The 21,579-nt window shown below is 37.2% G+C and overlaps 1 protein-coding gene and 1 pseudogene across 3 annotated transcripts; both read right to left on the bottom strand.

Moving 5' to 3' along the window:
* LOC148693071 (magnesium-chelatase subunit ChlD, chloroplastic-like) lies at nucleotides 1-8,009 on the bottom strand (annotated as a pseudogene). The gene is made up of 15 exons (XR_015953588.1): nucleotides 7,797-8,009; nucleotides 6,616-6,794; nucleotides 5,785-5,869; nucleotides 5,474-5,710; nucleotides 5,264-5,387; nucleotides 4,739-4,831; nucleotides 3,556-3,651; nucleotides 2,863-3,000; nucleotides 2,517-2,743; nucleotides 2,257-2,412; nucleotides 1,848-1,976; nucleotides 907-1,041; nucleotides 678-828; nucleotides 332-452; nucleotides 1-244 (listed from the first exon to the last, which is right to left on the bottom strand). The product of XR_015953588.1 is annotated as a magnesium-chelatase subunit ChlD, chloroplastic-like (transcript).
* A 2,691-nt stretch (nucleotides 8,010-10,700) lies between these two features.
* Nucleotides 10,701-21,413, bottom strand: LOC148693070 (DDT domain-containing protein PTM-like). 2 transcript variants are annotated; one of them, XM_088679353.1, is made up of 12 exons: nucleotides 19,400-21,413; nucleotides 18,680-19,294; nucleotides 16,846-17,854; nucleotides 16,307-16,571; nucleotides 16,069-16,193; nucleotides 14,638-15,098; nucleotides 14,150-14,178; nucleotides 12,826-13,476; nucleotides 12,419-12,630; nucleotides 11,535-11,800; nucleotides 11,313-11,425; nucleotides 10,834-11,082 (listed from the first exon to the last, which is right to left on the bottom strand). In XM_088679353.1, the coding sequence occupies exons 1-10, from the start codon at nucleotides 21,013-21,015 to the stop codon at nucleotides 11,786-11,788; spliced, it is 4,998 nt and encodes a 1,665-aa protein (XP_088535479.1). In that variant the 5' UTR covers nucleotides 21,016-21,413; the 3' UTR covers nucleotides 10,834-11,082; nucleotides 11,313-11,425; nucleotides 11,535-11,785. The 2 variants fall into 2 exon arrangements, with proteins under 2 accessions (XP_088535478.1, XP_088535479.1); XM_088679352.1 differs by lacking the exon at nucleotides 11,313-11,425 and having other exon boundaries at nucleotides 10,701-11,082.
* Nucleotides 21,414-21,579: the final 166 nt, after the last annotated feature.

The following is a 21,579-nucleotide window of genomic DNA, read 5'->3' as shown; positions in this document are numbered from 1 at the left end:
TGAATTTAATTCGTTTTTCTTGTGATCTTTTTCATCCTTTGCTGCATATCAAAGAACAAATGACACCAAACTCAAGAAATATACTTTTACAGGAAACTAAGCTGTTCTCAGAGTCAAATTAGCCGAATAGAACAATATAAACAACAATTTCTAATGCTTCATGTGCTTTTCAGTGCCGATAAAGCGTCCTTCGTTGCAGCTGAGATTACAGCATCTGAGGCATTCGGCAAGTAGTAATATTTTCCTGCAGGGCAAATGTTACGATGAGATTATGATAGTCTTCACAGATGAAGAAGAACAAGCGATATACGATACAAGTTGGACAACGAACCTTGAGCAACTCTGGCAATCTCCTTAGCAAAACCAGTTGAAACAAACTTATTTTCGGTGTCAATGACGAGGAGAGACATCCCTGCTTTGTAGATTTTACCAGCAACCTCGAGAATCTCATCCTTCATTGAGAAGCACCAGTAAGAAATACCACAAGTTAATGCAATAGAAAAAAGCAGAGGGGTAACATGTGCAACTACATAAGAAATAAGAGTGTCTGAAAAATACGTGGGTCTTGCATAAAAACCTTAGATACTAACGTATTTTTTGGAACCAAGTCTTATGCAATCTCAGATCAGGTGGTCCAGGCTACAACTAATATGCCAACAACAGCACTCAAGATTTACCTTCAACTCTTGTGACGAAGGTTTTGGAACGTCATTAGCAGCAGCAGCTTCAGGGTCAGTGGATCTCTTTAGAGAGATATTGGCTCTACCATCCGTTATTGCTACGTCCAACATCACCACTCTTCTCTGCATTTATTCCAACCGTAACAGCCTAAGCAGTATAAATTTCAGAATACAGTCAGTTACGTGGGGGTGGAGATGCCAGTACTCAAGAGGGAAGCTAACATACCGTGGTCAGACCATGAGCAAGGTGAGAACCTCCGCCGCATGGAAGTCTCTCAAGACGGTTTCATGCCATTGAAATTGATCTAGAAGGAGGCAGAAGAACTTCTGCTGAATCTCCCCGGAAAGGAATGATAGAAACCTAAACGACATTACCAGTCAAACTGTTACAAGAATAATCACCAGGATCTTCTACCATGGTTTGGTGATCAGAAGCACACATTAATCCCCTTAATTAAATTCTTATAGAAATTTGGGGAAGGATTCATGACATGTCTGAAGTAAAAATGGAAATCAGTATGTCCTTTCTGAAGTGCAATCCTTAGAATATGGTTTTGTACTATATCCTACGGAGTATCATGTCTATCATTTATTTTGATGAATATGTTCATGCAGGCGAAGAGAACAGCTCAGTTTCATGTGAAAAATAACTGTTCAATGTATTACTTTCCGTGACGTGCATATGCCATGCTAAATAAATACAAGCTCTTATACGAACAGCTCTTTTAACAATCATAACTTTTCCCTTCTCAATTCTACTTTCCGGTTGAGTTATGTTTCTTTACCACCATTGTTAAGATCTTCCATAATGCAAGCCAATCGAATATATACCAAGTTGATAACCAGCCCTATGAATGTTCTGCACTTTGGATCTGATGATTCCATACTGAAAAAACACTCTCCTTTGACACTTAAAATGACTTCGAACTTGCTGTTATTTGATTACTGATGTTTCCAACCTATTAAGTTGAATTTATTTTTTTCCGGGTCAATGAATAAAACATTTAATTCAACACAATTACGTTTCACCATTTACTTGGCGCATACTGCTTCTCTTCTACTTTGTTTTCTCTCATTTTCTTGCCAAGAAAATGACAGAAGAAATCTTCTTGAGACTAAACTAGTGGTAGTCACATCTTTCAAATCTAGAGTGAAATTTTTTGTCACCTGATATCTGCTTGTATAACTTTCTGCTAGTAACTTGAGTGCTGCACCTTTTGCATTGAGTGCTGCACCTTTTGCATTCTGCATTCTATTCAAGGCCATGCTTCCACTTGCATCAACAACAAATATAACCTGCCATGAAGCAAATTGAAAACCGTTCAACTACTTTAAGTATTTGCATCAGCACATGAATAATTTAAGATGTCAATAGAAAAGGGTCACTATATTGGTCAAAGTTTCTCAGATTCTAAGGAAAGCTGATTATCAAATTATATGGACTATGAGTATGGCAACCTATGTCACAACTGGGGCTAAAAAATTCTTATATGAAAAATAGTGAGAGCACTTTTGCATCATCAGCCACCCATGACGGCGAGAATGAATGCATGTAATTAAACCAGGGTGTTAATACCAGTGCTCCTGCTTTTCGTGCCATTCTCTTCGCCCTCATATCAGATCTTACAACAAAAACTTTCCTGCTGCTTTGAGTGTTCTTTTCCCTACGCAACTTTTGATATGGTGCAGCAGCTCTAAGAGTTGCATCAACAGCTAATCCCCTTATCGGACCCTTTTACAAACAAAGCTTGTTCAGAAAAGTCAACCACCCATTTTTAAAAAGCAAACATAATTTTTTTTAAACTTCTGAAAGTCTACAAGATGGGGTGATTAAACATTTGGTAGCATTGGCTTAATATATCGACCACTATCTTCTGAAAATATCACATTCTTTGCTCTCCCAGCCTTCCCTTTGCGTCTCTGTGCTTGTTGTTCAAAAAAAGAGAAGCTTCTCATCCACCAAACCCCCTTTCTGCATCAAAGATAAACTCTTCAGGTATTTGGTCCTGCTCTTGTTCATTCTCTTCATCATTTTCTTCGTCATTTTCTCCATCATTTTCATCCTGGTTATATCAGGAAGTTTGCAGAATAGTTACACGTGATGTTTTTCCCTCTGTAAACAAAGGAATCCCTCTGCACTGATTTCTATGAGAAGATTAAATTTTAATCAATGTTAACAAACCTCTTTTTCTTCCTCTGCATTTTGCTCCTCCCCAGATTGTTCATTTTGTGGAGGAGGTGGTGGAGGTGGATGCTGCTGATTTTTCTGTTCTGGTGGGTTCTCATTGATGATTGAACGAGGAAGAATGACCAGTTCTACCTGAAGTAGGTACTAACTCAGAACTATAATTCAAGGTATATTCCGGCAAATTGAAAAATATCACGATGTAAGTAATGATGAATGATAAAACTATTACGATGCAAAGTGCAAAAGTCCTTTCACTATTTGAGTTGGCTGATAATTCACGAAAAATAATGAACAAATCAAGTTACAATGAACAACTGCTACTTTTCTTCAACATTCTTACTGTTCTCCACAAAATCATAGCAACTTCAACTCCTGCTGTTTTTATGGGAAAATCATATGGTTCAAAGAGAATTGTGGGTGATTTGCTCCTTTTTATCAGTTGTATGCATCTCTACTCATAACATAATAAGCAGTAGTACATAGGGTTAGCATGGTCATGAAACAAAAATTATTTAAGATTACTAGTGCCTGTGCGTATGCAGACAAAGATTTGTTTTGAATAACAATATTTTGCAACATGCAAAAATACTAGTGCATGCGCGTATGCAGGCAAAGATTTGCACAGCCTTTCAGAAGATACTTAACAACTTTATTTTCCTGTTTTTATAAGAGAGAAATATACTTAACAGCTTTTTCGAGGTTATCAACATTAACTTTTTCTCGTCCATCTAGCGCAGCTAAGCTTTTTGCAACACGAGCAGCATATAACTCAGCTCTATGCCCCTGATATTTCACAAGGAAATTTGAAGGTTAATTTCTGGCCCAGTTATGGCGAAAAAGATAACATGTTAAAATCAGAAGCATAAGAAAATAAACAAATATTAAGAGTTGGTCAAGTTAAGACTTAGGAATAAAAAATTTCTTCACTCCTTAAGTCCACATCAATAAAATGAAGAGATGAAATAGAACAGGTAAAACAAATAGGATGGTCCCCTAGGCTCTTGAAAATACTAGGTCTGGTGATGATGACAAAATGGATGCAGCCCTACCCCGGTTTTCAAAGAGGTCTTTTATCTGACTTTATAAGATCCATGGTGGCCTAGGGCAATAAATATCATGGAAACCAAATTCTGTTTCCATTGTGTTTCCCAAGTTGTAAGAATCAACACTGGTTTTTAGTTTTACTCTCGATTGTTACAGATATCACATAAATACATTATGTCTTTGGCAATACAATTTATCACTGCAACTATTCAGCCAAGTTTCAAGTTTGACCCCCAAAATTCTGAGCCTAACAAGTTTCTTAAATGCCATTGCCAAATATGGGCACTGACAGGACATCAACAAGGACATAATAATTGCTCCCAGACTCCAAAAAGCATTTGGGTGAAAGAAGCACATTAATGTGGGGATCCAAGTTAACAAAACTGAACTCAAGCTAAGAACATGCGAACCAGAAAAATCCACAAGGGCATAACGAAAAAGCTTCCCGCAATAGTCCTTCAAACTGGCTGCATTCATCGAACAGAGTGCATACAAAAGTAAAAGTTGGGAGATTATGCAAAAATAGGTAAAGAAATTCATATGAAAATTCTATCTTCTAAAAAGCTAACGATCGTAGTTCACAATTCACTACTGCATAATAGCCAATGCTAAATGTTAATCCAGTCCCAGGTAATTTAGGTTCAGGGCTGCAATGAGGGGCAGGGAGCGCCTTAGTACACTATAAATCTTCAATTCAGTTGGAAGCTCAAGTGTCAATGCAATGGAAGCATAATCCATGGTTTCACCTGATATTGGTTAACCTAAGAGGAGAGAAAAACTCAGGCAAAATCTTTCTGATCTTAATGAGGAGTTCCACAGAAAATACCTGGCAACCACCTCGAAGAGCTTCCAAAACCAGGTTCTTTAATTGTTCTCTGCTTATAGTGACATCCTTTAGATACTCTCTTGCTAAAATGATCTGCAACATGTAAATAAAATGTAAAAAAATCAATTAAATTTCATCTCCCAACATCACAAAGTTCCGCAAGAACAACTATCACATATATCATGATATATTCAAAGAAAAAAATCTATTGCCCACAAGTTATGGGTGCACATGCTTCTATGTAACTATACCAAATGTCCTTGAACATATCTAAAGAGTAAAGTTAGTAATCCAGTTTCATCAACATAGTTTCTTGCCTCCTTTTTACAACATCCTTTTCATTTCTCAAATAAATAAAACTTATCAATCATGTAGGGTGCAAATAAATGATGTTTAAATCTCAGTGACATTCTTCTATACTATGAGTATATGATAGTAATGTCAATACACCCAATGTCTCTCTATCTCATGAGAATAACAATGTAGCATGCAAAAAAAACCACTAACTTTTTCCCGCCTATGTACCTGAGTTTTCACAGATTCCGTTTCTTCTTCAACCATTATAAAGACTTCAGGACTGTGCTCCTGAAATTGTGTTGCAATCGCCACAGCTGCAACACGATCATCGAAACCCATTTCAAAATCTGCACTGCCAAATAAGTGTGCATCATTAGTAGAATAAGAAGCTTATAAAAAGAGAGAACTTGTTTCACTAGGTAAATACAAGATTTGTACCTCAAATTAATTGCAATGCGATCTAGTAAGTGTTCACGAACAGCTCCCTCTTCCGGGTTAACTCCATCAGTTAGTACGTTAAGAAGCAAATTACTTATACCCTCGTCCAAAAGATTAATTTGATCAACGTATAATACACCTCGATGAGCTTTGCCTGGCTGGAAAACAGTGGTTCCTGTTTTCAGACTCTTCAACCTCAACAGAACCAATAAGTCTGTCCTCTGTGACTCCAAGTGGCTACAATGTGAAAGTAGGGTATTTACATAAACGAAAATCATATGAATATGAAAAGATCTTTCCATGAAAAGTACCTGAACAAAAGGAGACCGGAAAATCTGAGTCTTGATATTACCAGCAGAATCAAACTCCATGCAGTCAGGTAAAGTACTTTCCCACCTTTAAGAATTACAACCAAACCCTTATCATTGAAAGAGACTTGCACAAAATCAACTGGATAGTGAAAATAGAACATCTGATCAAAAGTTCTTGCATTGGAATTTCTAGGGCATTAAAAGAGAAGTAAATATTTAAGTTTCAAATCAACAGCCACTACCCACTATTTCCGTCAAAACTGCACATGGTACTGACTGGAAGAGGATGGTTACAGGAAAGAAGGGTATGGGTCATCGTAATCACATTGTGAGAAGAAATGGACTAAACGGATCTAAGCGTCATGAAAGAAAAATAATTAACATGTCCATTCTAATTTCAATTATTAACAGAAAATTTCTTGTGGACAAACTTTTTCATTGCCGATCCAATTTAATTTTCCAAAAAGAACCTAAAGTGAACCTGCAGATGTTTCTGAAAGTCCATTATGAAACCTAATAAGCATGCATTTTGGGGGGGGGGGGTGGGCGCGTGGGAATGCAGAAAGAAAAATGACCTGTTGTGGGAAAATTGAGATGCAAGTTGTAAATTTGTTCCATTGATGTGTTTCTGGCTCAAATCATATCAATTGTATCAAACACTCCAAAAAAAAGTTCCATAACTTGTCATGTACCAAAAAGTTTGCAAACTGCATTAGCAAAAATTCATTTTGCTTTAGTCCAGAAAACCAAGCGAATCATGCCATCAACAGGGAGTTACCCCCTCTATCTATGTTGATCACAAAATAACCTGTAAGCTTTCAGTACCCTTACTCTTCAGGACAGGCGGGATCAGCATTTGCCAATGAACCAACGACTACTTCAATGGGTGGTAAAATAGCATGCAACCCACTTGCCATTACTGTCTTCGCTGTTCCTCGCCTTCCACAGATAGCAATACCTCCAATTTCACAGTCTATAGACCCAAGCAACAAAGCAGTTTTGATAGCATCCTAAAAATTAAAAAAGTATTCACAAAAATGTGCATAGATGCAGTAATTAGCCAATAGTAGAAGTTGATAGTTATCCAAGGATTTACTATATACTAAACCCTGCAAAAGTTTTATTAAACCCTGCAAAAGTTTTATTCAGCCAGCTGATTTGGAATAGAAAGAAAAAAAAAGAAAAAAAGAATTCAATTGACACACTCAAAATCTGTACAGTATCTCTCAATCCACCCCTACCGTCTTATCCTGAAAATTTGGACACGCAACTAAACTCGTTATAAATGCAATTAAAAACGAATGTTTATAAATGCATAGTAATGGAAGAAAAATATATATTGAAAATCATTAACAATTACCAGTCCAAAAGATGTAAAGAGTTTCAGCGGACATGAGTGCGCAATTCCATCTTTATTTTGGTCAACACTCTAAGCTACCGAAGCATCACTCTGTTTGCATCACTTTGGTTAAACATTTTAGCAATCCTTTTGAACCCTCATACTGACGAAGTTATCGTTCTATAAGCTTAAAAGGTTGATAGGACACTGATCGTAGAGTCTCGGGAACAATTCATTGTTGGATGACAAGAACACTATCCATCATTTGTCAACATTTTAAACCCACCCCCACCCCTATTTTAAGACAAGACGGTATTTTAAGGTACTGTAATAAAGTAGGGGTGCAAAGGGGCGGGCACAATGCCGTGGCAACTGGCTAATCCACATATGCAACAGTTTAACCAAAAATAACCCCATTTATGGAAAATTCAGCTACAAGATTATTCCTGACCAAATGTATACCAAGCGCATAGCGTCCAATCCAAAAAACACCACATTTATGAAAAAAACCATCCCAACATCATAATATTAACACTTAAAAGGGGGGGGGGAATATTCCTTGAAGAAATTCCGAAACCCCAATTCACATTTGATCAAGAAAATGCAGAATAAAAAATCCAATGCAGCATTATTTGGAGAGAAAGAAAGATGGGAAATAATGTGTTTTGTTTACCTGGCCAACAACAGCAGCTAAAGGAAAGAAGTGTCTTCCATAGGAAATGGAGTCGAAGCTCTTTTCTGGAGAGAGTAAGGCGCCGTTTCCAGACTCAACAGTGGTGGCAGCTGCAGAAGCAGTAATGTAAATGCGAGTGGGACGGCTCTCGAAACATTTTGCACTGAAAGCCATTGAATTGGAGGTGTGGGAGAGATGTACATGGTGAAGATGTTAGCGAGAAAGCCGTTGAATTGAAACTGGAGAGAAGAGAGGAGACAGCTGATGTGAGTGTGATGAACAGGTTACAGGTGTGTGTTGCTCTCTTGTCTTCCTACGTAATCTGTTCCCGTAACCGCAACAGTGATTTAAATATTGATTAACGTGCTTATTTATTTATTTTTTTATTGGTAATACATCATTTAATTTACAAATTTAATCTACCATGATAACTTATTATCATGATAACTTGTATTTTGTTCTATATCTCTATGAATCTAGGAACTTTTGCTTGCATTGTGCCATTTGTCTACATATCATATCTGATAACATTCAAGATTATGCAAGACTATACACAAATGATCCTTTTTTAGCTCTCTTTTTAGCGCTATGTCTCTTATCCTTAGGATGTCTTCCTCCACTAGCAAGTTCTTTCAGAAAACTTCATTTATTCTAGTATGGACTCTCGGGAAAGGGTAGAAGAATGGGAACTATTATGGGATTTATAAGCATTACAAATGTACGATCATTACACTTCAACCGAGTTATTCTATTCCACCTCTTAGAAAGAAAAGAACTTAAATCAAAATACTTAATAGCATGGCAATGCAATTTATACAAAACTTTTACCCCTAGCAAACTAAATGGAGGACATTATGCACTTGTTACACAACAAACCCTTAAGAGGAAGGGCCAAGCAAGGGTGACAACGAGTAGGAGAAATAAAAGTTTGGGCTCTAGAGGGATTTGGCGTTGCTCATATTTTACAAGAGATGCTTGCTTATAAATCTGATCATATTAGAGCTCGCCAAAAAGTACTTGGTATTACAATCATTGGGAGGAACAATACCTAAACCCGAAGATGCTAATCATAATTAACCGTTTTGCGCGAAGGGGGGAGGGAGATGTTAGACTGTAATTAATCACTTAGGAATCTGCTCTGTTAGTTTCCTTCTTGTAAATCAAAAATGTAATTCTTGTGGACTGGAGAGGAGAAAGGGGATATTAGATAAATAAAGGGTAAATTATATTTTGCCTCCTTATATTTGGGTGTTATTGTAATCTCATATAATATCTTTAAAACATTTTAATTTAATACATTACTTGTACACTTGAATATAAATGATATTCATTCCTTGCAATTAAACATGCTTAGAGTAAGAAGATTGAGCTAAGACATACAATTGATCCAACCATAACTAGGTATTAAACTTAATACAAATATTACATGTTCTTGCCATTCATATGAGCCAAATCTCATACTACTCACTTGCAAGTAAACAAAAATACAACTAACTCGTAGTACTGATTATTAAACAAAAAAACCACTAACTAGCTAAGAATATGTTCACTTTTTTTTCCTTCATGTTTACACATTTTAACCACCTCTAATAAAATAACTAAATTCCACATGTCCGATACTTATCTTAATCCTCAAACTAAACTGAATTAATTAGCATTACAACTTTACCAAACCTTATTAAGCCATTTAAAACACGGGCCTTAAATAAGGCTAAAGACTATCCAAACCGATCCTTACAATTAGTCCATGCCAATTCTGTTCAACAAGCGCCAAGTAATAAAAAAATTTCAAATGATGGGAATGAAGGATGGGCATAAAAATGTGGTGACTTGGTGGTTGTGGTTATAGCCATGGGAAGGTTGTGGGTGGTAGTGGCGAAGATGATGATAGTGAGATGGTGGCGGCGATGTGATTGTTCTGGAGTTGAGGAGGTGGCGGTGACGATCATGGCAGCAATGGTGGTTGTGCACAGTGAGGGTTGGTTTTAGGCCAAAACGGAAACCAAACCAATCTTGTTGTTTGGGCCAAAATTGCAAACTGAAACCAACCAAGCTGGGTCCAAAACCGATCAAATTGATTAACCAACAGTGGCGGGTTGGTTTGGATTAGTTTTCGGTTTGTGTGAAGACAAAAATACATAACAAATTTCTCTCCCAAAAGCTACATAACGTAGTACCAATACGAGTGATTGCTCAGAAAAGCACAAATGAAGCAGCCCAAGGAGAGCAACAAAGCAACAACTGTTGCCTTCTCCAAATAGTGCCCCTTGTTCTTCTCCAAAGAGACTTTTAAACTAATCAGGTTTTGTTTTCATGTAGTGAAAACACGGTAACTTATAAACAACTAACAATTTATAGCGAAAATTTTTGAAATGTCATATGAACTTGTTCATATTTTTCAATTTGTCATATAAACTAAAATTTTAAGCAATTTCTCATACCAACTTTACAAAATCATCAATTTGTCATCTCATCCTAACTCCGTTAAGTTTTCCGTCCAATATATGTCATGTGCCTAGCACATGACTTGTGTTCAGGGTTATTTAAGTCATTTTAACACATTTTCACAAGTTTTTTACTTTTCTTTGGTACAAACACTTCATGTTTTTTACTTTTATTTAGCACGTATGCATCTACAACTCCATTTATGGCACAAAAAATCAACCTGTTTCTCATTTATAGAGCTCATATGAAATTATGTCTTCATGACATGCTAAAATGCAAACTCCCACAATGACATTTTTACTCAAAAAAGTCACTCATTGTACTATTTACTTACAAAACATTTTTATCATTTTTATTAAAACTCAAAAGTTTTCAAGCCCTTTTCATTTTTTTTTTTTTTTTTTTTTAATGCCCAGGCCTAATTTCTACCACGAAAAACAGAAATCTTATGTACTTACCTGTACAATATCATTGCAAGTTGTAAGAATACAATCAAGGCGACTTGAAAATCTCAAACTTGGGAAGCTGTCACGTTCCAAGTAAGAACAATCTAAAATCTAAATGCTGTTTCTCTCAGTTACTTTGACTGAAAGAATAAATAGCATCTGCTGTCTATGAAATTAATTCTCTTCGGTCTCTACTCAAATCCAATTGAAATCTCATTAATAATTTGTTAGTATCACCTAATCATCCTGCCTCACAAATGACGGAAAATGCAGGACCTCCTACGATCAAATCTAAACATCGTCAGGAAGTAACTCCACCAGGAACGCAGCCTCGGGTGTTCCACCCGTCGTCCTCAATCGCTACAAGCAGATCACCTATAAAGATAATTAGAAACCTGCAACAAGAGAAACATTACACATGAGTATCCAGAACATATGCCCTCCCCCTTCTATGATGAGATAAAGCAAAACCAAAAGCTTTGAGATATCGAAAAACAGAACTTGGTTATGGGAATAGGCCCAACTGATTAGTACTCTAAAATGGAGATGGGAATGCTTAAAAATGATATCTTGATACAAGTAAAACAAAATGTAACCACCGTAAGCAAAATCACATTTGCTTAACTGAAGTCCTTGCACAAGCGCTAAATGCTCGCCCTAGCACTCAACGAAACCAGAGATGTGAGGTGTGGGTGCGTCTGAAGAGAGAGAAATGTGATTGTGGGTGCGGGTGTGTCTCTGAAGAGAGCAAGAGTTGAAAAATAAAAAAGTAAGCCATCATAAAGTGCACAGAACAAACATATAGAGATCTTGTAGCAAGAAAAAGACATTCTTTTCTATTTTGTACCACTTCAGCCTCTTTTGTTGGTTCATTTGCTTTTTGTAATGGTTCTTGATATATGGCACCGCTGCCACAACTTCACCACACAAGAAAGTAACTTGCCTCACGATATTCCTCTTCACCTAACTGAAAAATCTCGAGTGGAGGATCCTGAAACCCATCTGTTCTCACAACTCTGCCTTTAATAATATCAATGAAGTACCTCAAAGAACAGATAACACAATGAAGTAACCATCTTCGAATAATGCCAAAAGTGTTCAATTGCATGTGATCTGCAAATCGTAGGTAGGTAATTGGTAAGCATATCACACACTTAGAACTACCAACGACAAATATTTTCACTACTCCATCATTAACTCAAAAGTCAAAACTTCATCTTAACGACCTTTTTCATTTTTATATGAAACATAAACTTTACTTAAAAAATAAGTTGTACGAAACCATAAGATAGATAAGGGGCCCATCAGTAACTAACCAACCTCAAAACCCAAACAGATTATAACCACAAGTACAAACCGCTCCCAAAAAAAAAAAAAAAAAAAAAGGAATAAAAGAAATAAAAGTTGCACTAGAAGGGACACCTTTTAAAATCTTTGACACAGAAGAAGCTCAAAATTTAATACCAAAGAACTTGTCAATGCTTGGAGGTTAATGTTCATTATTATTATTATTATTATTATTTCTAAAACAAGCCAATTCTTTACAAGAATCGCCAAGGGTTAAGTGCACTGTTGACATATTAACTGTTAGAGTGAAGGAAACTGAACCAATCACAATAATACCATACAAGCCTAAATTGACAAGAGACAGATATTCGTTGTATGGATGCTATTGCATCAACACAACTGGCACAATTTATTAGAGCCAAAGTTTGACATGCATATATATACCTCACTTAAAGGTGGGACGGAGTTGGGTACTTCCTCAGAACAATCAACGGTACCATCAATTTGAGCTTCAGCCAATTGGGGGACATCAGTTTTCACATCTTCCAAGTGGGGGCAGACAGGAGGGTTCCCTTCACGACACATGTGGCACTTAAATCCAATAAGCTTACCAATGTTCTCTGAATTCAGTCCAAAAGCCTCACCATGAAACCACACTGCATGGTACAAAAGGTAATGAAGGATATGTTAAAATATGTAAATTGAAGAGGAATTGGTACAATCTGTGGAGATTAATAGCATTATGACATACTAAATCAGAGCACAATAATTCAGCTAAAACTTGCTGAATTAACGATCATGACATGAAAAGAGTTACGTTTAAAACTACAGTTGCATTACTTGTCATTTACCTCCACAGATTTCACAAGAAACATAATTTAAAGAAGACGTATATCTTGCTTCACAACAAAGGTGGCATTTGGGTTGATCAAGAATGGTCAACGCACATTCTGAATGCACAAGGAGTTTCTTATCCCTAAAATGCGTAACACGTTCATCACTTGGCTTTCTAGACAATAGCAGACCATTAAGCCAGTAACTGTGATAGACTTGCGTTCTCTTCTTCTGCCAAGTAACTGTATTTGGTTCCTTATAAGTGCCCTTATTGGATTTGCCTTTCTTCCCCTTCTTGCGTTTGCTATGCTTTTTATTTTGCACTGGTAAGCTTTTAGTTTTTCTAGGAGAACGACGTAGGGGTACACTTGCTGGAACTGTTTTGCTATTTTTCAATCTTACTTGCCGTCCTCCAGCCAAAGCTTTTTTTTTGTTTTTCAAACGCATTGATCTGCGACCTGTTTGAGAATTTGTACATTTTTGTGACTGTACTTTCCCTCCTTTCGGTTTACATTTCTGTGGCTTTACTTTCCCTCCCTTTGTTTCAACTTTCCTTCTTTTTGTGTCAATCTTAGGACGCAATCCATTCTGGCATCGGTGGCATGTATATTTACACCGAGCAACCACTGCCCCAGCAGACTTTCTGGCATGCCTTTTGTGGAAAAATCCTGAAATTTATACAATAACAATCAGATACTAATGCTAAGACAACAAATGAAATCTGTATCAAGCATAAAGTTGTAGGGGCACCAATTATTCATTAGAAAGTAACAAAAAGAGCATGCTATGTGTCAATAGGTAATGCTAGCTCCTAATGGGTCTAACTTCTATATGCATTGTACACCAAAAGTCAAAATGGAAAGTAACGGAAAGAAAAGATATTACTACTTCAATATAGTTGCCAAAATGCAATGGAAAGAATGCGGAATGAACCATCCCACAGAAAAAAGCTCTAACAATAAAATTCAGAACATTAACAGGAGCGTGATAGTCAACCAAATAAGGTTGTCCTAGGGTCATAAATAGTTCCCATCAATGGTACATAATACATAGTTACCTTCAAGCATGAAATATAACTACAGGGTTCAGTGGAGAAGCCTGGAGCAGGGCCAAGAGGAAAGCAAAAGACCACTAATGGATAATTAAAAGACTGGGATTATAAGGCATTCACTTGTGAGGTTAATGAGTTGATAAAATAAATACAAGCTTCAAGACTTCACAAAATATTGATACCATGTGTTCCACCAGCAATGTTTCAGAACCGCATACCAAAGGGAAAAGGAAAAAAAAAAAAACCGAGAGAGAGAGAGAGAGAGAGGAGGAGAAGGAGGAAAGCCACACCTTTGCAATACTGGCAGCTCACAGCTTCCCTATTATATTGAAAATAATATACAAGATGATCAGTAAAAACATAAACAATACAACATTTAACACGTAGCATGACAATATAATCTCAAGAATTGGTCCTTTAACAAGACTAGGAAGACACAAGAGATGCCCATCTTTTCATATCATAGAACTTAATCCTCAAACATCACAGCTATTGATGTTCCCAATCCCTCCTAATTTTTCTTAACAGGAACCTCAATGTTTTGACAGATGAACCTAAGTGAAAGGCTTACCAAATGCCATTCGTTTAATGGCCATTTCTATCCAATATCAGGAGTAATATTTCTGAAACTGACTTAAAAAAGCAACAGTTCCAGAACAAGGATTTCCTCAGTTTACTTTAATCGAAAGAAAACAAGCTATTATGGGAAGTATAAGCAATGACAAGCACAAAAAAATACGAGATGGCAATTACATGCAGAAGAACAAATTTTTGTTACCTTATCAGGACATCTTTGTTGCAGTGTGCACATTTATAATACTCAGATCTTTCAGCTTTCGAAAACAAATACATAAATCCCTTTTCTTCCCGGGGCCTCTTTGTTACTCTGGCAACCTCAAGAACTTTCCCAGATTTCACATCAGTAGACTTTCGGGCTATCCTTCTCTCCTCAAAACTTTTCAATAGATGCAAGGGAAGATATGATTCATCCAGCCAATACTTTTTCTTCTCACTGGACGGTTCTTCAACCAGAGAACCCCATCTCTTCACAATGTCAGGGATAGCTCTTCTCTTACCAAAATCAAGAAGATACTTAACCGTCCCCCCTTCAGAGCACTTCCTGCGGACAATAACTTTCTTGAACAACTTGATTGATTTTCTCGACTCTTTGTCCAACGTGGGCAGAGGGTGTGAATTCTCAATATCATCCCATTTAATGTTTGAATCAAGCTCTCTAACCTGAAACAATAACAAATTTTAGGGACGCAAATTTCTAGACAGTAACTATTCAAGACCATGAATTATAACGGCGACCAAAAAAATGTTAAAATCACACAGTTTTGAGACCAATCAACAAAAGAGAAAAACAATTGATGTAGGACAGAGATCCAGAGTCACTCCAGTCTTGGCATCACACCAAAGGTGTAATGGAATCACTCCAATACAGAAATTAGAAAAATTCCGGCATCACAACGGCCTTCAGCTTCATACCGAAGGTGCCTTGGAAACACTCTGATGTTGTGCTTCACACACAAGCAGGAAACCCAAAATTTCTTTCACTAATAATCTTATTTCAAAAGCTTACAAAGTAGCCCCTTTTATAGGCTAATTGGTTGGGTGCATTTTTGCTCACCACCCTCAAGTAGTGGTAATGCTCACCACCATATTTATCACCATTGGATGAGTTCAAATTTTGAGATTTGGGATCTACTACACAGATCTCGAAATTTAAACTTGTTTAACGGTGATGAATAGGATAGTGAGCATAAACATCACTTAAAGGTGGTGAGCAAAAATATTCCCCTAATTGGTACATGAATCTGGAAGGGTCCGCATTAATATCCTTAGGAATTCTAAAGACTAATTTATGACACCTAATGTAGAGAATGAATCCCACATTCATGGGAGGACGAACCTTGCATGGGCTTATAACTAAGTTGGGCTACGCCACAAAATGCCAAATGGTTTTATGGTGAAACCTCAACTTTCTTCACCTAATACGCTAAAACTATAACATAGAGAGACTCAAAACAATTAACTTGCGGACTACATGCATAAATTGCATTTATTACATAGGAAAGTACAAAGACTCTAATTTATTGAAGTTTGAACTTGGCTGCCGCATCAGCTATTATTTATACCACAGCAAGCAAGAAGCCAGTAAAACATCTGAACATCACCATTTGAATGAAAAATGTATGCACAATACCTGTAAAGCAAGCTGTTCTGCACTAGTTGAGGCCTCAACAGCAGCTCGCCAGGCAATAGATTTGCTTCTCTTGGCATATTCTGAATTCTCAGGATATAAAATACCCAGTATCTTTGTACACCCAGCTGCAGAATATTACAACTTTGAATGAATTCAGAATAATTATTCAGTTGATTTAACTGTAAAAGAACTCCACAATGTAAAATTACACATAATAAATAGTAAACAATTAGCAGACCTTGTCTGGCACCCTTGGAAGTCAAGGAACGAGGCAAAACCTTCCAACTGAAAACCTGACGAGAAAGCCTACCACCCCTCCACCAAAACATTCCCAACCCACTGGCAGCATTTAAAGAGGGGTTGGACTCACTATCTGAACACTTGAGCCTTCTTCTGCTACGTAATGAAGTCACAACATGAGAAGCTGAACCCAAAGTATTAACAGAATCTACATGTTTCAACCAGTCTGCTGAAAGTGCACGATGACGCAGATTTGCCTCCAACTGTATCATGTGTATCCACCAATGTTAAGAGATGAAATCAATGACATACATTACAATAAAAATAAATACACACACATAAAAGAAATGATTTTTTTATGAACATGGTGCAGGCAAAGATTTCCAAATGATGGCTAAAGAGTATTTTGAGAAAAAACCAGAAAAGCAGAGCATAATTAAAACAAAAGGTTGACAGGAACACCAGCTTAAAGGTTTAGCATATGTAAACTAACAAACTCTATACTACAGACAGATTAAAAATAAATAATTTCCTTACCATAAGAAGTAAATATTTAATGGAGGCAATGCCTGATGCCTGAATAAGGGTTTTACGCCACAGTTCTACGTGAAGTGGATTCAACCATGGGCCTAACAGAAGCCCCTGCAGACGATTATGAATAGATAGGATTTGACAGCTGACATCATTAAGATGACCTTTCCCATTCTTTTTCGATTGAAGGCCAACTCTATCACTATAAGAAGCATCCTGAATAGACCCCATACTCATGATAAACAAGCAATCCTTGTCATCAGCGGGAGCTTTGCAAGAAAAGCACCAACCACATTTCTCTTTCTGTGCACCTGTATTTCGGTTCTCAATATTTGGCCAGAAAAATTTGGACGATTTTTTTAAAATGGTCTTCATCTGTGCTGATATTATTTCCTCTTCTGTTATTATTTTATCTTCTTTAATTTTTTCTGATGACTTACGCGTCAACTCCTCGGTAACAGATGAAGCGATTTGGCCAAAACTGTAATAGTTCATATAACCAAATCTACAATAAACTTCTGAAGTGCCCCCTTTTCTAGCGGTTATTGAAGACAAAGCATTGCCAAGATCCATATTATCTTTATTAATTCCCCTTCTAACATGTGAGCTAGTGGATGGTAAAGAAAAGTCTTCAGGCTGAAGTTTTTTCACAAAGTCAGGTCTATCTAAATCGCACGGCATGACTGACCTTTCCACTTGCATGGTTTCAGCTGGCACTTCAGAAGTTACATTTGGAATTGCTGTCACAATCACTGAATTCTCTTGCAGTTTTTTATCTTCATCAGTCTCATTCTTAGCAGCACATGTTTCTGAAAATGCTGAAGGGTCCAGGGGCGTCAAGCAACCAATGTTACTATCTGCTTCTTTGAAACTAACAGGAATGTCCCAGTGCTTGCAGATTGCCACTAATATCCCACCATAGAAAAAACCTGAAGACCTTAGCACTTCAATAACTTTATTCAGATCATTTCTGTCGTAATAGTTGAATGTGGACTCACGATCAAAAGAGTCTGATCTGCAAGAGCAACAGCCATAACAGATGAAGCCAAACACATACGAAATATGATGAGAAGTGGAACATAACCTAGAGAAATAAATACAACATTTAAATATACATTTAATCAACGAATTATTATCTCAATAAAAAAATTTTGAACATATCAATGCGCATAAGAAACTGAGAATAGCTCAATCACTAAGGGCCCATTTGGTTTTTATTTTATTTTCATTAATCATTTTTTATGCTACAATATAGCAAAGTATGTATAAGAAAGGAGGAATAAAAAAGGGTGGAGGAAGGGTGCTGCAAAGAATGTATACAGTATGCATGTGTAATGGCGCACAAAATGAAAACTAAAAACCAAGAATTGAAAACAATTTTAAGATGTTGAGATTTTAAGGAATGATAAATATACAACTTGTGCAGGGGAGGAATCAAAGGAGAAAAGATTACCTATGCTAATTGACTAGGCAAAATGGAAATGGAGCTGATTGGTCTAGCAATTAATTAATTAAGATTTAAGAACTTGTTCGGTTAGATATCCGGGTATGATGCATCTTAAAATGACTGTTTATTATAAATTCACTTGGATATGAATATGGGACAACCAACAGACTTCATGCTTCTTGATAGGTTTTTTAATATATATCAATGTAACTCAGCACAAGATTAATGTTTGTTTCTCATGAATAATGATTTTAAGCAAGATGCTTGTGTAGGCCAAAATTAAGAGCAAATTGACCTATGAATAACAAAACTAGTCATCTTTGCAATTTAAAAGAGTAACACCAGCAGTGATATAATACAAAGCCATGTAAAGATTAAAAAAGATAAACTTACACCAAAAGGTACCCACAACTTTTAAAATATAGCCGGCCACAAGGATCAATCCCTAATAACTCTGCACCTCGGAGTGACTTCTGCAATTTCATCCAAGGTCTATGCCGGTCAATCAAACACTCAGGGCAGTACCAGTCACCCTCCGGCAAAAGATCATTAGAAACTCCAACACATTTTGAATGATATGCAGCAGGACAACCATCACAGCATATTAAATTTCCATCCATCTTACAGAGGCAGCACTCATCACTATTCCAGTCGTTGGTGTCATCATCAACCTCATCATTCAAATTCGAGGTACCAGCGACCTCCACTGGAGCCTTCCTTTTCTTGCCAACCTCATAGTTCAAATTCCGGTCATTCACCATGTCAGGCTCAGCTGCCAAAGACCTTCTATTAATCTCTGACCTTATGGCTTCCACTTCTATCAAATCATCACAAAGACACCGTAGTATTTCAACTTTTACAGAAGCAGGTTGTGTGTAGTAGTCAGTTTTGTATAGCTTGAAGCAACTGAGATCAAAACCCAGTTTTAGTCCCGAACCATGGATCAAGAAATACTCCACCATAAAAATTGGCCACGTAATCAAGTCAAGAAAATCCCAATTGAGACTCCTACATTGAAGATTAACACAAAATGTTCAAAATCAATATAGGAAGTTCAAGTAACCCAAGGGGTGACATCAGATTAATATAGTAAAAGGGGGGCAAAGAATATACCTCAGACAATTAGAAGCAGATTCGTCACCTTCATTTGCAAGCCACTCCAAGTGTTTTCTCAGTGTTTGTAAAATAGAAACATGAACATGGTCGAATAACGAGCTAGGAGTCTTGCACGTTAGTGAGGCCACAAAATCCTCCAACTTGAAGGGACTCAGAAATAATAGAGTGCTAAATGATCTTAAACAAGCATAAATAGAAAAAAGGTCAAGTACAGGAATTCCATCTAGATTTAAATGTTGTGATGAAGGAGGTAATTCCAGCTCCTGAGGAAGAACACTAGGCTTTTCAGTCTCTTCACAACCAGAAATCGCTGGTTTTTCCTCAGAAAAGGACAATGGATCACTGACAGAAACATGATTTAGAGCAGAACCTCTACGAGCACTTCTCCTCAAAACTGTCTCTGTAGTCATAGATTTCAAATTATCCAGTAGTTTTCTCCTCTTTCTACGGCTACTTTTTTTAATGCATGGACTTCTTGAATCGCCTAGGTTTCCATGAATCCTTGGAGTGCAAGCCTCAGAGAGACTATCTTTTACCAGAACTTCCACCAATCCACTATCTTTAATGCAGCCAGTGTCAAAAATCCCAAGCGAATTATCAGCCTTCAAATCTCCACTAGAACAACGATTTTTATCATCAAGTCGTTCACCAGCTGCACAGTCAATGGGGTCATCAACGTTCATCATGGGAACATCTTCATTAATATCAATATACACTTCTTTACACGTCCCATTAGAATTACCATCTTCGGTAATCTTTTCTTCAGCATCTCCACTCCTCTCTTTTTCTAGACTTCCTTCAATCATCTCAAACTTGGGATTAACCTTAAATTTTTCTTCACAGTCACATTCTGTATCCTTAAATTCCTCATTAACTTCTAAATTGAGATCGAAATCGCAGCCCCTCTTCTGGGTTCCATGGATAACCAAAGTTGAACCGCCCAAACTAATATCCCCATTCCGATTCTCAACACAGTCATCATTTGCATCCAAATTCAAATCAATACAATCTCTTTTCTCCACAACTCCCTTCATGCCAACATTTGAATCAACAGTCAAGTCACATCCATCATTCAAATTCAAATTAAACCCAGCATTCAAATCAATCCCATTTTTCAAATTATCTACTCGATTTACATCCCCATTAGTAATCAACCTAGTTCCCTGTTCTAGGGTCTTATTCACTACATTACTAGAATCAACATTTTCATTCAAATTCCCACTAACCGCCACATTTTCCCTCAAATTCCCTCCAAACCTCTGTTCAACTTCCAATTTTCCCTCAGACCCATCACTCAAATTACAATTTTCATTCAAATCCCCATCAAACCCAGAAGCATTTCCAAGAGCAGCATTACCTCGAATTTCTAGCTTCCTTTCAATTCGCCGCCGTTTTTTGGGCTTTCGGCCCGGTTTGGCGGCGGCCTCCACGAGGTCAACCTCAGCACCGCAACCAAGGAGCAAAGAGACCTCATCGAAGCTCAACTCCTCAGTATTTCCATCTTCATAGACGACCTCGAACAACCCAGATGTGGCGGCGTACGATTTCACAGTTCCGGCGAAAAAACCGTGGCCTTTGAGCTCCTTCTTCACACTTCTTCCCACGAACTCCATTTCCTGTGATCCGCAGCCCGAACCCGGTTCAAAAATAGGAAGAAGACCCTCTGCTTTTCTCTCTCTCTCTCTCTCTCTCTAACTGCCTTTTCTTTTGGGGTCGGAGAGAGAGAAGTGAGAGGGAAATTTGGTAAACTTTCTCTCTCTAGAAATGCCTTCAACGTGCATAGAGATAGAGGGAGACAAAATAGATTTGGGTTCCTTTCTTCTCCCTCTATCTAAAACTCCTTGACTCTGACTCCAATTTCCAAAGAGCAGAGAGAGAGGAGAGAGAAAGTAAGCGCAACTACTCTCTATCTCTCTAGAAAAATAAGGTTGGTGAGAAACATCGGAAATTCGTCTTCCTTTTTCAGGGTGGCATTTCCCCCTTTTTTTTTTTTTCTTTTTTTTCTTTTTTTATCGGGAATTCTTAAGAATATAAAAATTAAAACAAAAAAGTAGATGCCTTGCTCTAAAGTTTACTGTGAAATATAGTTTTAATCATGTTTGGAGACTGGTTTGATGCTTTTGGTTTCGTAAAAGTTAATTATTCAAGGTTTCCACTTTATAGTCCTTTTATCATTA

The sequence above is a fragment of the Pyrus communis genome, chromosome 11, assembly GCF_041283825.1.
Source record: "Pyrus communis isolate YQ-2024b chromosome 11, ASM4128382v1, whole genome shotgun sequence".
NCBI lineage: Eukaryota > Viridiplantae > Streptophyta > Magnoliopsida > Rosales > Rosaceae > Pyrus > Pyrus communis.
This window is presented reverse-complemented; position numbering and strand designations above follow the sequence as displayed.

Bases quoted from the DNA above. Each gene is read 5' to 3' on its own strand.
- LOC148693070 (XM_088679352.1), bottom strand. From the start codon at position 21,015: ATGGAGTTCGTGGGAAGAAGTGTGAAGAAGGAGCTCAAAGGCCACGGT. The intron at 19,295-19,399 runs GTATATTCTTTG...TCTTCAATGTAG, and splicing joins TCTGCTTCTAATTGTCTGAG to GAGTCTCAATTGGGATTTTC. The intron at 16,572-16,845 runs GTAAGGAAATTA...CACATGATACAG, and splicing joins TTAAATATTTACTTCTTATG to TTGGAGGCAAATCTGCGTCA.